At 50.7% G+C, this 17,301-nt stretch overlaps 1 protein-coding gene across 1 annotated transcript in view; it reads right to left on the bottom strand.

Annotated features, from left to right (window-relative positions):
• Positions 1 to 478: 478 nt before the first annotated feature.
• The window catches only part of TAF4 (TATA-box binding protein associated factor 4), a 71,536-nt gene continuing 54,713 nt past the window's right edge, over positions 479 to 17,301 (bottom strand). The window contains exons 13-15 of the mRNA XM_060033316.1: positions 17,043 to 17,099; positions 16,493 to 16,612; positions 479 to 1,958 (exon numbers count right to left, since the gene is read on the bottom strand). Coding sequence (XP_059889299.1) covers positions 1,791 to 1,958; positions 16,493 to 16,612; positions 17,043 to 17,099 — 345 coding nt within the window. The 3' untranslated portion in view covers positions 479 to 1,790. The remainder of the gene's footprint in view (positions 1,959 to 16,492; positions 16,613 to 17,042; positions 17,100 to 17,301) is intronic.

Here is a 17,301-nt window from a genome sequence, read left to right as displayed (position 1 = left end):
TTCATCGAGGCCAACCTGTCATGCTCACCGCCAGACGGGGCGGGGCCTCTGGAGACCCCGCCCTCCCCAGCCAGGGGGTGGGTCCACATCAGGGCTGGGGCTGCCCCCCCCAACCCCGGATCTCCCCCACCCCTCGCCTTACCTTCCCTCTCCCAGGGGTGCCCCTGTGCCTCTGCACGGACGGGAGCCCGGCGTCCACGCTGCGCAAGTCCATCTGTGTCCGACGTGGGGAGCCCCAGGCTGAGGGCAAGGCCTGAGCTCGGCTTCCGGGCCCTCGGACGTGACCCACCGGGTCCTACTCTGGAGCACGCAGGTCCTGTCCTTGGAAGTGAGGCTATTTCTACCAGATTCGCTGGGTTTTAGACACTGATTCTAACAAGTAGCTCATAAATACACACCTCAGCGGAACCAGAGCTGAATCTCTGGCAGCAGAATCTACAACTGGAAAACTGGGAAAAATAGGCAAAACAAATACAGATAAATTTGTTTTTAATAAAGGAGTTAATTTTCTTTCAATCCTATATAAAACAATAGCAATTAAAAACTTCATTTCTGAAAGTAAAATATTTACATATGAACAAGTAACTGTGCAAAATTTACATGAAAAAATGGAAAGACAGGGATTTCCTAAAAGACAAAATAAAAGGTGTAACAGTTTTCAGGCGTTGGTAAAAAATACTGATCAGCATTCAGTTCACACGCGCGAATAAAGTCTAACGTGAGAATTCACACGAGAAAGCCGAAGTATTTACAGTCATAAAAGTACTATCAATAGACAATTTAATACAATAACCTCTGAAAATATAAAGAACCAATTAGTATATTTGTAATAAAAAAATAGGTACAAAGAAGGGGCTTTTGCTCTGGACGTCTGTAAAGCGAGTCCACAGCTTGCATACAGCCTCTTAGCAAAATAATTATAGCTACATAGCCGTCCTCACGTTGTGTGCCAAAGGTTATGTACAATTACTGACAAAATACACCAACCAGTTTTCAACACTTGATTCACACTGAGAAACAGTCTTCTGATGATTCTTCTCAACTCTGGTTTTATTTCGTCTAAGTTTTTTCACTTTTAGCTAAAAAACAGTGCAAGTAAAATAGATTTATGCTGAAAAGGTTTTCATTTCTTTTAACTTTACAGCTTTACAAACGATAGCAAATAAAATGCATTTGTACAGATGCTGACCCCACACATTCAGAAGGAGCCGCGTCGCCGGGCCCCACGAAGCAGAAAGGGAGGAGCCCCAGGCGCAGGCGGGCAGTGAGCTGCCTGCTCCCTGAGGGTCCTGAATGGAGGGCCGGGGACGGGAGGGAGATAAATAGTCTAAAAAAATCAGTTTGCTTTGCCAACTGACTAATACAAAAATAAAATAAAGGAAATGAGGTCATCGGCTGTAGACACACACCTCCGCAGTAAGTTGGGTTGAACTAAACCAAATGCACAAACGATGTAGAAACCGCTATGAGGTGACAGAGGGCAGCTACTTATTTGCTAAACGATTCCATCAGTTTTTATATATGGCTTGTTTGGCAAGAAGGCCACTCGATCAAAGATGAGTTAAGATTTAATTGTCCTTTAAGAGTACCCGTGGGCCTCTTGTTCTCTGTTACAGAAACGTGTTTTCCTTCATACTGAAGAGTTGACTTAGAAACAGGAATATAAAACTGTTCCATTGTAAAGAGGTGGCTGCTTTTAAACAATATCCCATTTGCTTGTTACAAAAAGGCGTCATCTGCAAATATAGAAAAAGTCCCCAGGCGTCGCCGGCTAAGAGGCCGCGTCCGTGCTACTTAAGGAATGCTTTGTAGAGCAACAGTGAATGGCTTGTCTCACGTTCATTTTCTAAACAAAATATGAGGTCCCTGAGGTTGACCCGCGTGATCCTTTGTCGCGTGAACTGTCTGGGGGTTCCGACGCCGGAACTGCCTGGGACCGCTGAGCCTGGGCCCGAGCCCTGGTGACGAGAAAGGAGAAGACAGCCGAGTTAGTGGTGCGCAGAGGTGGGCAGGGCCCTCGGCGCTGGAAGGAAGGGGCAGGGCCAGGTGCCGCCCCAGGACCAACTCACGTTTCCCTACAGGTGTCCCAAGAAACCCTGGCTCTAGAGGAAGCCAGGCCTACTGCTGGAGCTGAAGTGCTTTACGAGTCCCTAACGGGGAGGGGTGAGAGCAGGGGGCACGCCGACCCTCCAGGATTGGTGCTCTCAGGCACGCGCTCGAGAACACTAACCCCGAGATTCCCCCCAGAGCTCAGACTCTGGCCCCTGGGGCACGAGGAAGGAAAAGGTGGCGGCTCCTGCCCCAAGGGGACGGCAGAACAGCTCCAGGGCTTGTGGCTGGCGTCCCCGACCTCCAGGCGTCCAGGGACTCAGGTGTGCTGATGCTGTGCCCGCGGCGGCCGTGACATCCCCGCTTCGCCGGCAAAGGCACACTTCCCAAGGCCGCAAGGTCTAGACTCCTGGGCTGGGCGGGCTGGCGGTGGTCGGCTGGCTGCGCCGAGGGCTCCACAGTCACCACGTCGTCCATGGCCTGGAGGGGGCTCCCTGCTTCCCCGGGCTGACAGCGGCGGTTCAGACGGCCTGTACCGCTCGGCGCCCAGCCTGGTCGGCCCGCGGGGGATCCGGGCGACGGCTGGGGCTCTGATGCCTGCCCGCCTGGCACAGGCGGGTTTCCGGGCGCTCTCCTGCCGCGTCGCCGCCCCTCAGCAGCAGCGTCCCGTGGTTTCAGCATGTCACCACCTCCAACCGACACTCGCAGGCATGAACCACGCAACTCCCAATCGGACAGTCCTCGGTTTTCCACTCGGAATGAACACTGAGTGTCTGTATTCTGATGGTTAAAGTCGCTCTTGTATATTTGAAGCGCAAACCTTACAGTGGTATTTTTACAGCGTTCTCTCGAAGTTTAAGGTGGGAGCGATGAGCCCTAGGATGCTGGAGGAAGCGGCAGCACAGCAAGCAGCCAGCAGGTGGCAGGTGAGGCTGGTCCCTCCTGGGCACTCAGGGCAGCTCAGGGCACGCACGCCCTTCTTCCACCTTCCACCGTTAACCGCGTGTTCTTTATGCCCCCTTCAGACACCCCTAAACCACCGGGGTCCCTCCTCCAGGCCGGTCCTCTGGTGACACTTTTCCGTGTTTGAACAACTATTTAGGTTTTCCTGGCAGTTTCCCCTGAGTCTCCATAACGGCCCTAAAGGAGCATTTTGTGAACAAGACAAACCGCCCCTGAAAAGGGGGTGATGAAAGCACACAGTTTAGAGGAGCCAGGAGGAAAATGGGGTTCCGTCTCCACGGCCGGAGAGCTGGCCTGCGCTGGGGGCCCTGTGGGTGTGAAGCCTCTGCACCGCGGGGGAGCCTGCAGGCCAAGCCGAGGCCAGCGCCTGGCCAGACGGCTGGGCCGGGGCCGGCAGGCCGTCAGGCGGGTGGGAGCTCCTCCCCGCCCGGGACAGACAGGGCGGCGCCAGACCTTGGGGCTCGTGGAGAGCGCAGCGCTCCCTCAACCACGGGCCAGGTGTCTTCTGTGACACTCGCTACAACCCTGGGCCACGTGTGATGTTCTTACTTTCAAAACAGTTCAACGGCCAAACCCAGCTGGGACAGGGGTGAGGGCTCCCTTCAGGCACAGCATTTAAAGCTGAAACTCAAGCAATCCCTGCCAGTAATATTTTAATGAGATCTTTTTCAGAAGTCAGCAGTGCTTCCGAACAATCCGGACAGGCAAGCGTTAGCACAGCCCACAGCCAGGGCTCCGGGGCCGGGACCACGCCGGCCCCACTCCGCACGTCTCAGGCTCCAAAGGTCACGACGCTGCATTGCGTCACTGCTCTCCGGACTTGAATAAGAAGCCTATGTGCTCAGAGGCATCCTACTTGACAACTCAAATGACTTCTGATTTCATGGGGTGAGTGCCGTCCTTTGATCGTACTGCCCTTGGGGTGTCCTGGCCAGAAGGCGGTCACAGGAACCCAGCGCCCAGCCTGCGGGCGCAAGGACCGGTCTGGCCCAGAGCCCCATGCGGGAAGCCTGGGGAAGCGGCCCTCGGGCACGGCAGCTGAGCGACCAGCAGTGACCTCAGATGACAGAAAACTGCGGGGCAGGTGCCGGCGTCCACCTTCAACAACATTCACACTCCAGCAAAGAGGCTGATTCGGTGTGTTTTGTTTTGTATTTGCAGGCACTGGGGTTGAAACAAAGCGACCGTGGACACACGGTTTACATTCTCCCGGAGGCCAGCTTCCTCCCTGAAAGTGCTGTGTGACCATTCATCATGTCCTGTCACAGGACTGCTGAGAGGATTCATGAAAGGAGGCTGGTATCTCCTTTGAAGGCAATCTTTCCACTGTCAAAAACACCACAACCAACCTAACAGGCAACAAACACTCAAGGTGAAAACCAAATGGAAACAATCACCTCCGTCCCAACCCCACCTGGCTCGCGGGGTCACTTCGCTGGGGCCCCCAGGGCCGCGCACAACCAGCGGTGGCAGCCGGCGCAGCTTCAGACCTGCCGTGGCCGCTCGCCCAGTCGGCAGAGAGCACCAGCCCCTCAGGGACTGTCTCGGGGGGACTCGCACCACGGGGGCCTTGTTGCCGCTCCCCCCAGAGCCCCCTCGACAACAGTGAGAGGTCTGTGCCCACGAGAGGGCACCTCTAACCCGCGTGATGTCCCTGCGTCCCGGACGGCGAGTGATGAGGTCACGGCGCCAAGAGCACAGGCCCCCGCCAGCTTGCTCTGCTCCGCTTCTGCCGGCGCAGTCCCCACACTTGTCCATGAAACAGAGCCCACGCCCAGCACAGGCAGCTGGAGGGCGCTGTGAAAAGCAGCAGCGACGGAGCCCCTCGGGCGCTCAGCTCAGAACAAGGGCCACTCGCAGGAGGCTGAAGACAAGCTCACCCCGGCACCTCCCATCGTCTCCCCAAGAACCGTCCAGAACAGGGAGGAAAACACAGACCTACCCGGGGCACGGCACCCGCACAACACGAGGATGGGGCCCGGACCCCACGCGGAACGATGCTCCTGGGCGGGGCCCACAGTGCCTCCACGAGGCCGAGCACCAGAGACAGAGCGGGGGGGGGGGGGGCTCCCGCCAGAGCGGGCCTGGGGGGCCTAAGAGCGCACAGCTTCTGAGATGAGTCCTTCGAAACTGGGCAGCGGCGGCAGGCAAAGAAGTAAGCGGGGGGAATGCAGGGGCCGGCAGGCACAGGGCCTCGCCTCCAGAGGACACTCAGCCCTCCTCACCCTCGGACAGACACCCGCGAAGCCACCGGGCTCTGCAGAACTGTCAGCAGAGGGCACCGTCGGAGGGCGAATCTTGTAAACACCCCAACCATGAAAATGCACACGAGGAAGATACGCAGGTCCACAAAGAACCACTGCAAAAAATCAGAAGATGAAACTCCACACGTATCAGAGACAAAGTCAGTCTGGAAAAACAAGAAAACTGTAAGACAACGCTTTCAACAAAACAAAATATACTTAACATCTGAGGATATGAAAATCACCTTGAATCAAAACCTCAAAACTTAGGAGGAAAATGGACTGAAAACCAGAAAGAAATGAGAGTTGATTTGACACAAGAAAGAAATGAGAAAAAAGGACAAAAGTATCTCAGAAATTAATATAAACCGTAAGGTGCTCAGGGGAGAAAAGACTCGAATAAAAATGTAGTAAGAGGCAAAGAAGAAAGGCAGAAAAACAAGAGAATAAAAATGAGACAAAGAAAAGAAATTAAAGGGCCAGGAAAAAAAACAGGGGAAAAGGAAGCAACCAAAGGAGGACATGTACTCAGTCGTCAGAGCCCCCGGAGAAGGAAGACAAACGTGCGGCAGAGGTTAACACTCAAACTATAATCCAAGGAAACTTTCAAGAAACAGAAAACAAAACAAACCGACACACTGAAAGGGCATGTGGGCACCTGGGAAAGTTAACCCATAAAAATCAACTTCCACAAAGTCTCCTAAAACGGTCAGCTTTCCAAGATAAAGAAAACCCTCCAGGTAAAAAGAGAAAATAAACCATCAAGACGAGAGAATTAACCTGGCATCAGGCTTTCCCAAACCAACACAGAAAGCAATGCAACAGCACCGAAAAATCACTGAAAGCAAGTGTGAACCCACATTTGTATATCCAGCCTAACCGTCCTCCACACATCAAGGCCACAGAAAAACCGTTTCAACCTGCAAAACATCAGGGGACTCTGCACCTGAGCTTTCCGAAGGCTCAGCCACAGGCAGGGGCCGTCCCAACAAGGGAAGAGCGGGGAAACCTCAGAAAAACGCAGCAATAAGCATTTATAATATATAAACACGCAGCTGGTGCTACAGCAGAGGTGAGGAGGAGGCTGGGAAACGTCAAGCGCTGTGACAAGGTAGAAATGATGTAACAAAGCACGAAAGGGAAAGGGAAGGGGACACAACAGGCTCCGGATGCAGTGTGGCCACCGGGGAGCCGAGGAGAAGGCTGACGCAAGCCAAACAGGAAACACACGTGAAAACCGGGGACCAAAGACGCCCAGAAACACTTACATACAAAAGTAACCACTAGAGCACAGTTAAAAACCATCCTAAACACAAACAAAAATCTTAATTAAGGAGCAAAGACTACACATCTCACCAAAAAACAGAGCAACTATAAAAAGTACACATCATCATAAAGCACTGTGACCGAGTCAGAACCCACCTTGTCAGCTGTATCAATACAGATGACGGGCTTAGCTCACCCCTGACAGGAAAACGCTTTTCGACTGGACTCAGAAAACAAGCCCGCCGTGTGCTCTACACAAGAGACATACCTAAAGGAAGGGCTACAAATCAAGCAGAATGGAGGTGTTCCAGGCTGATGCAAACAGGAGAGCAGGGGCAACGGCCCTGACTGAGGACAAAGGAGACATCAAGCCCACTGGGCAAAGGCTGACGCTTTTCAATGGTAAAAATCACGACTCACGGTGAACAGGTAACACTTACGGATGTTTATGAACCAAATAACACAGCAACCCCCACACAAGGCAAAAACTGCAGGAGATGCAAGGAGATAAAGACAGAAACACAGGGACTTCCCTGGTGGCTCAGTGGTTAAGAATCCGCCTGCCAATGCAGGGGACACGGGTTCAATCCCTGGTCCAGGAAGATCCCACATGCCGCAGAGCAACTAAGCCCGTGCGCCACAACTACTGAGCCTGCGCTCTAGAGCCTGCAAGCCACAACTGCTGAGCCCACGCACCTCAACTACTGAAGCCCACATGCCCAGAGCCTGTGCTCCGCAACAAGAGAAGCCACTGCAGTGAGAAGCCCACGCACCGCAACGAAGAGTAGCCCCCGCTCGCCACAACTAGAGAAAGCCTGCGTGCAGCAACGAAGACCCAACGCAGCCTAAAATAAATAATAAATAAATGAATTTATTAAAAAAAAAAAAGACAAAAACACACTAACAACGGAAAGCTCTGGGACACCACATCCATCCAGCACAAAACACATCACGTGGACAAAAATAAGCAAAGACACAGTGGGCGTAATCGGTAAGGTGCACCCCCTATAAACCCAGCAAGTCCTACACCCTGCCTAAGAATACGCCTTGTTCTCAAGCACCCACAGCACATTCACCGAAACTGAGCACCCCTGTTGCCCAACAGATCAGCAAAATTACAAACTGTGGCAACACACGCCAGGAGGCTGTGGGGAGACAGGCCCTTTCTCTCACCACCGGCGGGTGAGAACTGGCACGACCCTCCAGAGGGGAGCTTGGCAATTCCTAACGAAACTACCGACCCACTTACCTTCACCCCACAACACACACCCCCAAGAATACAACACCATCCGTGCACAAGGGAGGGGGTCGCCCAGGACACGTGGGTGCGGAGAAGCACCCCGTTTGCTGTGAAGAATGGGGAGCATCGCCACGAAACGGCATGGAGTGCGCTCCAGAACGTGCGAAGTGAAAACGGCCCACGGCAGAAGGGCGCCAACATTACGCTTCCTCAAGGGAGAGGCGGAAATCGCAAACACACGCTTGTGTCTGAGGGGGAGGAGACGGCACTGCTGGGTGCAGGCATCTGTACAGCTCTGGCTCTGAGAACCCCCAAAATAAACAACCAAACGAAAGCGGGGTGGGGGCCACACTGGAGGACAGACAGCAGAAGAGCCCAGCTGTGCCACTCGGAGGGACAGAGCCTGCTGCGGGGCAGCAGGAAAGGGCTCATCTAGTAACTCTGCGGCGCTGAGGACGCGGAACTCGGGGGCGCCGCAGGGCTACACACAGGAAGAACTGGGCAGACACATGCTACTCTGGACAGTCAGCCACTTCCTTCTCACAGGGCTTAGCAGTTGTGGATCTCCTTTTTATCTGCAAAGTAGGGTGGGACAAACAGCAAACCCACCGTGATGATGAGAGTCAGGCCTCCCACGTGGGACGCGGGACGGCTCGGAGGGCCTGTCACGTCAGGTTGGACCCACCGCCTTCGGTACAGACACAGAAAACACAGGTGGGGCGGTGCACGTATCCCCAGCTGTACCCCCGAGGGGGCTGGAGCAAGACACCCAGGGGCCCGAGCACACCGGTGCCCAGACCTGGTCCCTGCACACGCGTCCCAACAAAAAGAACCGCGGCTCTGTGGAGAAACGGTCGATTCCACTGTTAGGGCAGGAAAAATATAAGGTAAGCCTGGAACATTTGTGACGTGAGAGAGTAAGAACCCTTCAGAAGGTGACAGGTTACGTCAACAGGACAGAGGAGCCCAACTGAAGGGCTCGCGAGGACCAAGCAGGGCTGGCAGAATTCCAACCAGCAAACAGGGGACAGAGGAGGAGAGCCTGTCAGCCCGCGGTCACCGACCACGGGAAGCAGTGGTGCCAACGAGGAGAAACAGGAGGGCGCGGTCCCTCAGCATTTCCCACAAGACACTTTCATTACAAAGGGACACAGATTTTCCAGCGGAGATGCCTGGGACCCCCCCCCCCAGAACCAAGTGTTCAGAGTGATCACTCGCAGCGGGACACAGATGTCACGTACCTCCTGATACGATGCACTGAGGACACAGCATCACTGGTGCGACATTCCAGCCAAATTACATAACCTGGGTTTCATCAAGAGGAAACGTAAGATGAGCTCAAATTAAGAGACCTTCTACCAAATAACCGACCACACACTCTTCAAAGTGTCAAGATCAGGAAAGACAGGCAAAGACAGAGGACCCGTCATAGACCAGAGAAGGCTACAGAGACATGGTGACCAAATTCCAGGAGGGGTACTGGATGGGATCCTACACCTTCAGTGGAGAATGGTAACAATCAAATACACACAAAACATTTGCAAAAGACATATCTGGTTAAAAAAAAAAACAACTCATCCAAACTATACAAAGAACTCCGAAAACTCAATAGCAAGAAAACAAACAACTCAATTTTTAAAATGGATCAACGGGGCTTCCCTGATGGCGCAGCGGTTGAGAGTCCGCCTGCCGATGCAGGGAACGCGGGTTCGTGCCCCGGTCCGGGAAGATCCCACATGCCGCAGAGCAGGTGGGCCCGTGAGGCATGGCCACTGAGCCTGCGCGTCCGGAGCCTGCGCTCCGCAACGGGAGAGGCCACAACAGTGAGAGGCCCGCGTACCGAAATAAATAAATAAATAAAAATTTAAAAAATAAAATAAAATGGATCAATGATCTTAAAAGACCCCTCACCAAAGAAGCAGCACATGAAGAGATGCTCCACGTCATGCATCAGGGAAATGCAATTTAAAGCAACGAGACACCACGACACACCTATTAGGACGGCCAGAATCTAGAGCACCGACACCACCAGGTGCTGGTGGGGACGTGGAGCAGCAGGAACCTCACTCGTAACCGACGGGAATGCGACATGGAGCAGCTACTCTGCAAGACAGCCCGGCAGGTTTTTACAAAACTAAACATACTCTCACCATACGCACCAGCAATCGTGCTCCTCGGTATTTACCCAAAGGAGCTGAAAACTCATGTCCACACAAAAGCCTGCACACGGGTATTTATAGCAGCTGTATTCACAGTGGCCAAAACTTGGAAGTAACCAAGATGTCCTTCAGCAGGTGACAGATAAATAAACTGTGGTGCATCCAGACAGCAGAATGTTATTCAGCCCTGAAAAGAGAGAAATGAGGCACCAAGCCACGAGAGGACACAGAGGAACCTTAGATGCGTTTAACTAAGTGAAAGAAGCCGATCTGAAAAGGCTACAGACTGTATGATTCCAACTCTATGACACTCTGGAAAAGACAAAACTATGGAGACAGTAAAAAGATCAAGGGTTGCCAGGGGCTGCGGGGAGGGAGGGATGACAGATGAAGCACAGAGGATGTTTAGGGCCGTGAAACTACTCTGTATTATACTGTAAAGGTGGATACAGGCCATCATACATCTGTCCAAACCCACAGAACGTGCAACACCAAGAGGGAACCCGGATGTAAACTGTGGACTCTGGTGGTGATGAAGTGTCCGTGCAGGTTCATCGATTGCAACAAACGCAGCATCCGGTGGGGGCGTGGATGATGCGGGAGGCTGTGCAGGTGCGAGGGGAGCGGGGGACGGGCGGGGGGGCGTATGGGAACTCTCTGCACTTTCCACTCAATTTGGCCGTGAACCTAAAACTGCTCTAAAATATAAAGTTTCTTAACTTAAAATTAAATTCTGAAAGACCAAGTCAAATAAGGTCCCTAGTCAGCAGTATCACACCAGTGATGCACGTTAGGGCAAGCTGGGGGATATACAGGAACTCTCTGTACTCTTCGTGCAACTTTGCTGCAAGTCTAAAATGAGTTCACAATAAATTTGTTTTTAAAGACACACCCTAAAGAAATAATCCTAAACTAAAAACAGAAAAAGAGAAATTAAGCCTTAGCTCTGATGAACAAAGGCATATGAAGGACTTTTTAAATTCCAGATTTCGTATTAACTGTCACACATATAACCCACAAGTACCCCTGAAGACCTAAATTAGGCACAACCAGCAACGTACGAGGCCACGCCGCAGGACCTCCGGTGGCGTGCATCCCTCCCACCATCTCCTCAAGGTGCCCCCTCACCCCACACTCCTCCCCACACTCACGCCCTCCCCGTCAGTCTGGAAATACGCGCTCTTTTTCTCTTCTTTAGAAAACGCCTAAGGCAGAAGTTAATCCACATGCCTTTCCCACGAGCCCTCCCCTCCCAGCACAGGGACCCCAGCGGCCAGAGTGGTTCAGGGACTGGTTACATTGAGCCAAAAAAAATAAAAAAACAAATATACTGAAAATAACGGGAACTCGCGTTCTGTCTGTCTGTGAAGGGATTCAAAAGTAAGGAAACGAAGAAGACTAGAAGCAGCCCTGAGGTCCTAGACTAGAATCTCAGCATCAACTAGAACACACAGGGTTGTTCTAGATACAGAAAGGGGCACGCGCGCACGCACGCGCACACTCACTTGTACACATACATACGTTCCGGGCTCTGACTGCTGGGGGCCTGGAGCAGGGACCCCCGTAGCAATCAGCACACACAGTGCTCAGATACTGGTCTCTAAATACCACCCTCCACCGCAAGGAAGCAGGCTCCTGGGCGCCACTGCGGGTGAGGGCAGGGGAAGCACAAGAGGCACCTGGACACCTCTCACGCTTACAGGACGAGGGCAACGTTTCAAAAGGATATAGGAAACCGCTTGAAGAAGCTTCCACTGACCAAATCTAGAAATAACGAGAGCATTGATTACAACCCTCTGAATACAGCAGGAATCCATGTGTCCATACACAGTGATGAATGAATGCATGAATGAATGAGGACGGAGGGAGGGAAGGAGGGAGGGAAGGAGGGAGGGAGGGAGGGAAGCTCTTCTTCACGGCAGAAGGCAACCAGTAAATGTGGAAGGCGTGATGGAAACTGAGCATCGTGACCTGGCCCCCAGCCTGGCGGTCCTGACGCAAGGGCAGTCTGCAAGGGTGCTAAGGCCGGGTGAGGGGTGATGGGAACAGAGTACCTGCGTGACCCTGGAGTGCCTCCTTACACAACACTGGTAAGCGCTAAGGGACTAACTGACTACACAGTGGAGAAAGCTGCTTTCTCAGCCAGGCAACTTAACCAGGTGATCAAGGCTAAGATCACCTAGTGATGCCAAGGGTCATCCTACAGAACAAGAGACCTGCCCTCTTCAGCACCGTCAGGAACGGGGAGACTGGGAAGAGGTTCACGCCACAAGCCAGCCGGACACCGCACACGCCTGGATCAAAGAGAAACCAGGACAGGCGGTGAAGTGGGAGCAGGTCTGGGGACCCTGGGGCATCAGGGCTGATTTCCCGACGCGGGGGGATGGGTGCAGTAGTAACACAAGAGAACGTCCAGCGTTGTCAGCATTTAGGGGTGACGGAACATCCCACACGCGTACTTGTGTGTGTAAAGAGGGGGTGACGAGGGCTTCCCTGGTGACGCAGTGGTTGAGCGTCCACCTGCCGACGCAGGGGATGCGGGTTTGTGCCCCGGTCTGGGAAGATCCCACATGCCGCAGAGCGGCTGGGCCTGTGAGCCATGGCCGCTGAGCCTGCGCGTCCGGAGCCTGTGCTCCGCGACGGGAGAGGCCCCAACAGTGAGAGGCCCACGTACCGCAAAAAAAAAAAAAAAAAAAAAAAAGGGGTATCAAAATAAAGGTGGTAAAATGTTCAGAATTGAGAATCTGAATGGAGTTTTTTATACTGTTCTTACAACTTTTCTGTATGTTTGAAACTACTCTAAATCAAAAGAAAAACATTTTGAAAAACACTAATCATTATATTCTGGGAAGAAGATGCCAGAGGCGTCAAAGTTTCTTTGAATCTTCCCAAAGGCCATATAAAACACACAGCAACTAGAAAGCAAAACCAAACGCTAGCAGACAACATTTACAACCAAACCGGTGAAGATGAACCGCGAGCAGCCACAAGCCTATCTGAAAACTGTGCAGGAAGAGCAGTGGGGCAGCTGCGAGGCCCCAAGGCCCCCAGGGGCCAGCGGGTGTTCACCGGGAGGAGTGGCAGGTTCACTGGAGAGCAGCAGCTACAGCCAGGAGTTCTCTCCTCTCAGCAGCAGCCTCGCCACTAGGAACTCTGCCTCCGACCTGCCGGGGCCCCGCAGCACAGGGCCTCACGCAGAAGAGAACCTGCGAGGAGCGAAATTAAAGCTGAGCAGGACAGTCCGGGACCATGGAGGCAAGAAGGTCCAGGTGAGAGTCAGGGAGCAGCAGAGCCTGACGTCTCAGACAGCAAGTTCGTCACCACGCGGAAACAACGGAAGAGGAGCTCAGTGAAGCTGGCAAACCTGCAAACCACCTCCTCCTAAAGGCTCAAGACAGCAAAATTCACATAAAAGTGAACCACAGAGAGGTCAGGTCCCAGAGAAGCTGCCCTAGGAAAAAAAGAGAATAAGGAGCAGAACAACATCCCTACAGATGATCAGAAACCGCAAAAAGACGTAATCAAAACGAGATCAAAACTGCTATGTTCTATTTCCAAACAAGCTAAAAGACACTGAGAAAATGATAAGAAGCATGAAAGAATAACATAAATCAGAATCAGCGAAACTCAGAAATGAGGTGACAAAGGCAAGGAAACATCAGAAACAAAAGAAAATTTCACCTGAGAAATGAAGACTCTCCACGAAAAAGAACACAAGAGCAAACAAACGCAACAAATGATACCTTAAGAAGGAATTAGAAGAGCGAGAAGCATAAACAGGGTAAAAGTTTTTAAAAGAGAGACTGAAAGGATTAAAGAGAAAAGCACCAATACTGATGGCAGATACAAAAGATACAGCGTCTGAGTAACAGGAATCTCCGAAGAGGAAAACAAAAACAAAGAAAGCATTAAAGAAAATGTTCCTGAATACAAAAAGGTTTAACTGCATGTTGAAAGAACACAACCTCTCCCTGAGAACGCCAACCCAAGACAGCCAATTCCAAGTAAAAGGCTGGGCTTTAAGGGAAAAGAATTCTGTGGGCATCTTTGGGCAGAAAGAACACATGAGAAACACAAGAGAAATAAAATTAGACTATCATCAGACTGACAGCAACCTTCCATACCAGGAAAAAAATTATCGAGTTGTAACTATTTACTCAAGATAGATTCTCAAGGAAAGAAAACGTGAGCCACGGCTTTTCTAGCCATCAAAACCGCCATCGACATGCACAAATACGGGGAACGCAGCCCCCACGAAACATTCCAGAAGAATCCAACAGACGAGATTCAGAAAACCAAATGACTAAACAGACATCCACACAGACTTGTAATTAGCATTAAACACAAAGTTACTTATGGAACTAAGATGAAGGGTCCAGGGAGAGAGGACAGCGTGAAACAGCCGTGTGATGTAAGCAAAACACAGGCATGAGCGGCAGTCCTCGCTGGAGTGTAGCCCGCCCGACGCTCTCCCTCCCAGCATCCGGCCAAGTCGCCAAAGGCCCTTCCCTGGGAGTAAGGATCATACCCTACGTAAGACCCACCCCAACCAAGCCTAAAACCTGCACAGGGAAGGCAAGTCTGCAGGGTGAGCCCCACTGGGTGAGGGAGCTCAGAAACACCATGGGATTTCCACAGACCCTACTGAACACCAAAGTGAGACACAAGACACACAAGTTCAAGATGAGCAGCCAGGAGCTGAACTAAAACAAGAGTCAGTACTCTTCAGAGGATGACGACATGTCATCCACAAAATCCAGCATCCAAGCGCCAATGGCTAGACATGCAGAGAGACAGGAAACCATGACCCACGGTCAAAGGAAAAAGCAGTCGACAGAGACTGAATCGAGACGCCCCCGATGTCGGACTTGACAAAACCATGAGAGAAGCTTTTACAAACAGGTTCAAAGAATGCTGGGAAAATGTGGCCTCAGTACGTGAGCAGACAGGGAAATCTCAGCAAAGACTCAGCAGCCATAAAAAGGACTTAAGTGGAAATCCCAGAACTGCAGATACATCGACAAATGAAAACTTCACTGGACAGACTGCAGAGCTGACTGGAGAAGACAGGGAATCTGAAGACAGATCAGTAGAAATGATCCAGTCCGAACAGAGAAAGAAGTGATTAAAGAGGGACAAATACAGACTCAGAGACCCACAGGGCAATATCAAAAAGATCTAACAGAGGTCTAACTGGGAATCCCAATAGAAAAAGACTGAAACAGAGAAAGTTTTGAAGAAATAAAGGCCAAAGTGTTGCAAATTTGAGGAAAACTACTGACCTACAGATCCAAGAAGCTCAGAGAAGCCCAAGCAGAGTGACTAGCAAGAGAACCAAGTCTAAACACCACACGGATGAACTTCAAAGAAGTAAGACGATCGCCTCAAAACAGCTGGAGAAGTGACTCACGTGACAGACAGGAAACAAGGACTGAAATCACAGTGGGGCCCTGAACACGATGGAACAACGTCTCTAAGGACAACGACGGTCACACGTTTACGGCTGTTTTCAGGTCTAAGAATAAGAGCTCTGCAATTTTGCAAAACACACTGGGAAATCTCCCATCTTTTTTGTGATCCGGAACAAGATAACATGTCTAAATGAGAATAGGAGTTTCCCTGGAAAAGAGAAAGAGACCAGCAGTTAAGACAGGATTCAAGGAGTAGAGGAAAAACGTGAAGGATGGCTAAAATTCTTACAATCACTCATCCCTATTAGTCGGTCATTCTATAAAGTTAAGTGATGTATGTCTGGATCTGCTCGGCTTATTCAAGAACGTGAGAGAAAATTACGTATTAAGTTAAGTTAAAAAAACCGAGCTGAAAGAAAAAAAAACTGTCAACATTCAGGGAAAACTTCATTCAAACTTTTGAGCGTGAAATACAACCATTTTCAGGTAAACAAAAGCTGAAATAATCCATCACCAGCAGATTGCACTACAAGAAACGCTAAATGCTGTCCTTCAAGCCAAAGGGAAATACCACAGATGGAAGCCTGGAACTTGGGGAAGGAACGAAAAACACCAGAAATGGTAAATAAGCAGGTAAATATAAAAGACGATGTTTTCTTTCTTCCTGTGATTTACTAATAAAACAACCGGCAGTTTAAAGAAAAAATAACAATACTTTAAAGTTGGGTTTGTAATTACATATAAAGACACGACAGCAAACAAAACAAGAAACTAACAAACTTTGGACAAACGGAAACAGGCAACAACCACCTTCCTTCACGTTAACCCCAGTACCCAGGGAGGACAGTCAGCCCCACAAAGGTCAGTCTTCCGACGGAATCTCCCCATATTCTCTTCGAAGTCAGTCTAAATCTCATCGTGTTAAGCTACAGTGATCAAACTTCCTCATGCAAAGAACTTCTTGCTCACATGATATCCACAAATAGGTTGATTTGAATATAAAGTATCGAATGTACCGAGAAAACAAGTACTCCAAGGGCGGTGAGACAACATGTGCGCGAACGACAGCCCGTTCTCGGCGTGCCTGACTCCCTGAAGAGGCGAGCGGGACGCAGATGCCCCGAGGCCCTTCCAGCCCCCGTCCCTGCATCCGTGCGGTACCTCTACTCCCGATCCCGGTGCCGGAGAGTCCACTTTCCTCTTTTTCCTGGGCCCGATGGCAGCCAGTGCTGTGAGGTTGGCATCTCGCTGCCTCATCTGTGCCAGTTCTTGTTGCTGCATCTTTGTTTTGAAAAGGAAAACAGGGACTGTCATTTCACGCACTTTTTTTTATTACTACAAAAGTAATACATAGACACCAAAGGGTTTTCTAAACTTTCCTAAATGAAAATTTCATTTGACTGTTTTTTTTTAAACAGCAAGCATATTGTGCAATCAGAAAAACAGTAAAGCAATAGATGCTCACCTTAAAAAGCTCAGATCTGAGCAAATTGTGAGAGTACAGAGACTGGACTGCACCACATGAGAAATTACCGTGAAGTTTAAAAGCACAGGAAAACACTTTTGCAAACACCATAAATCGCTACGGGAAGGCCTATTGTGCAGAGATACCATCGCCTTCTCAGCCTCTCTCTCTCTCGTTAGGTGCTGAGGTTGAACACAAACGTATTTTCAAGTGTGCAGTGTAGACTCTTGGACTGGAAACGCTTACCTCCTTTGCCTTCTGTTTCAACCTTAACTGCTCTGGATCTTCTTGTCTGGACCGAGACTATTTTCAAACAGGTAAAAAAGAAAGATAAGTTGTGACCTAAACGTTCATCACCCGACAAACATGTCATCTTATACGTGACATGATGACATCTAAGTCACGTGACAGAACGCATTAAATTTTTAAACGTTTACAGCCAACGGATGAAAATTTATCATCATGAAAATCAATACCATTTGGATGTAAGAACCACGCCATGGTC

The sequence above is a fragment of the Delphinus delphis genome, chromosome 15 (assembly GCF_949987515.2).
Source record: "Delphinus delphis chromosome 15, mDelDel1.2, whole genome shotgun sequence".
Lineage (NCBI taxonomy): Eukaryota > Metazoa > Chordata > Mammalia > Artiodactyla > Delphinidae > Delphinus > Delphinus delphis.
The sequence above is the reverse complement of the archived record's forward strand: the minus strand, read 5'-3'. Positions and strand labels throughout refer to the sequence as shown.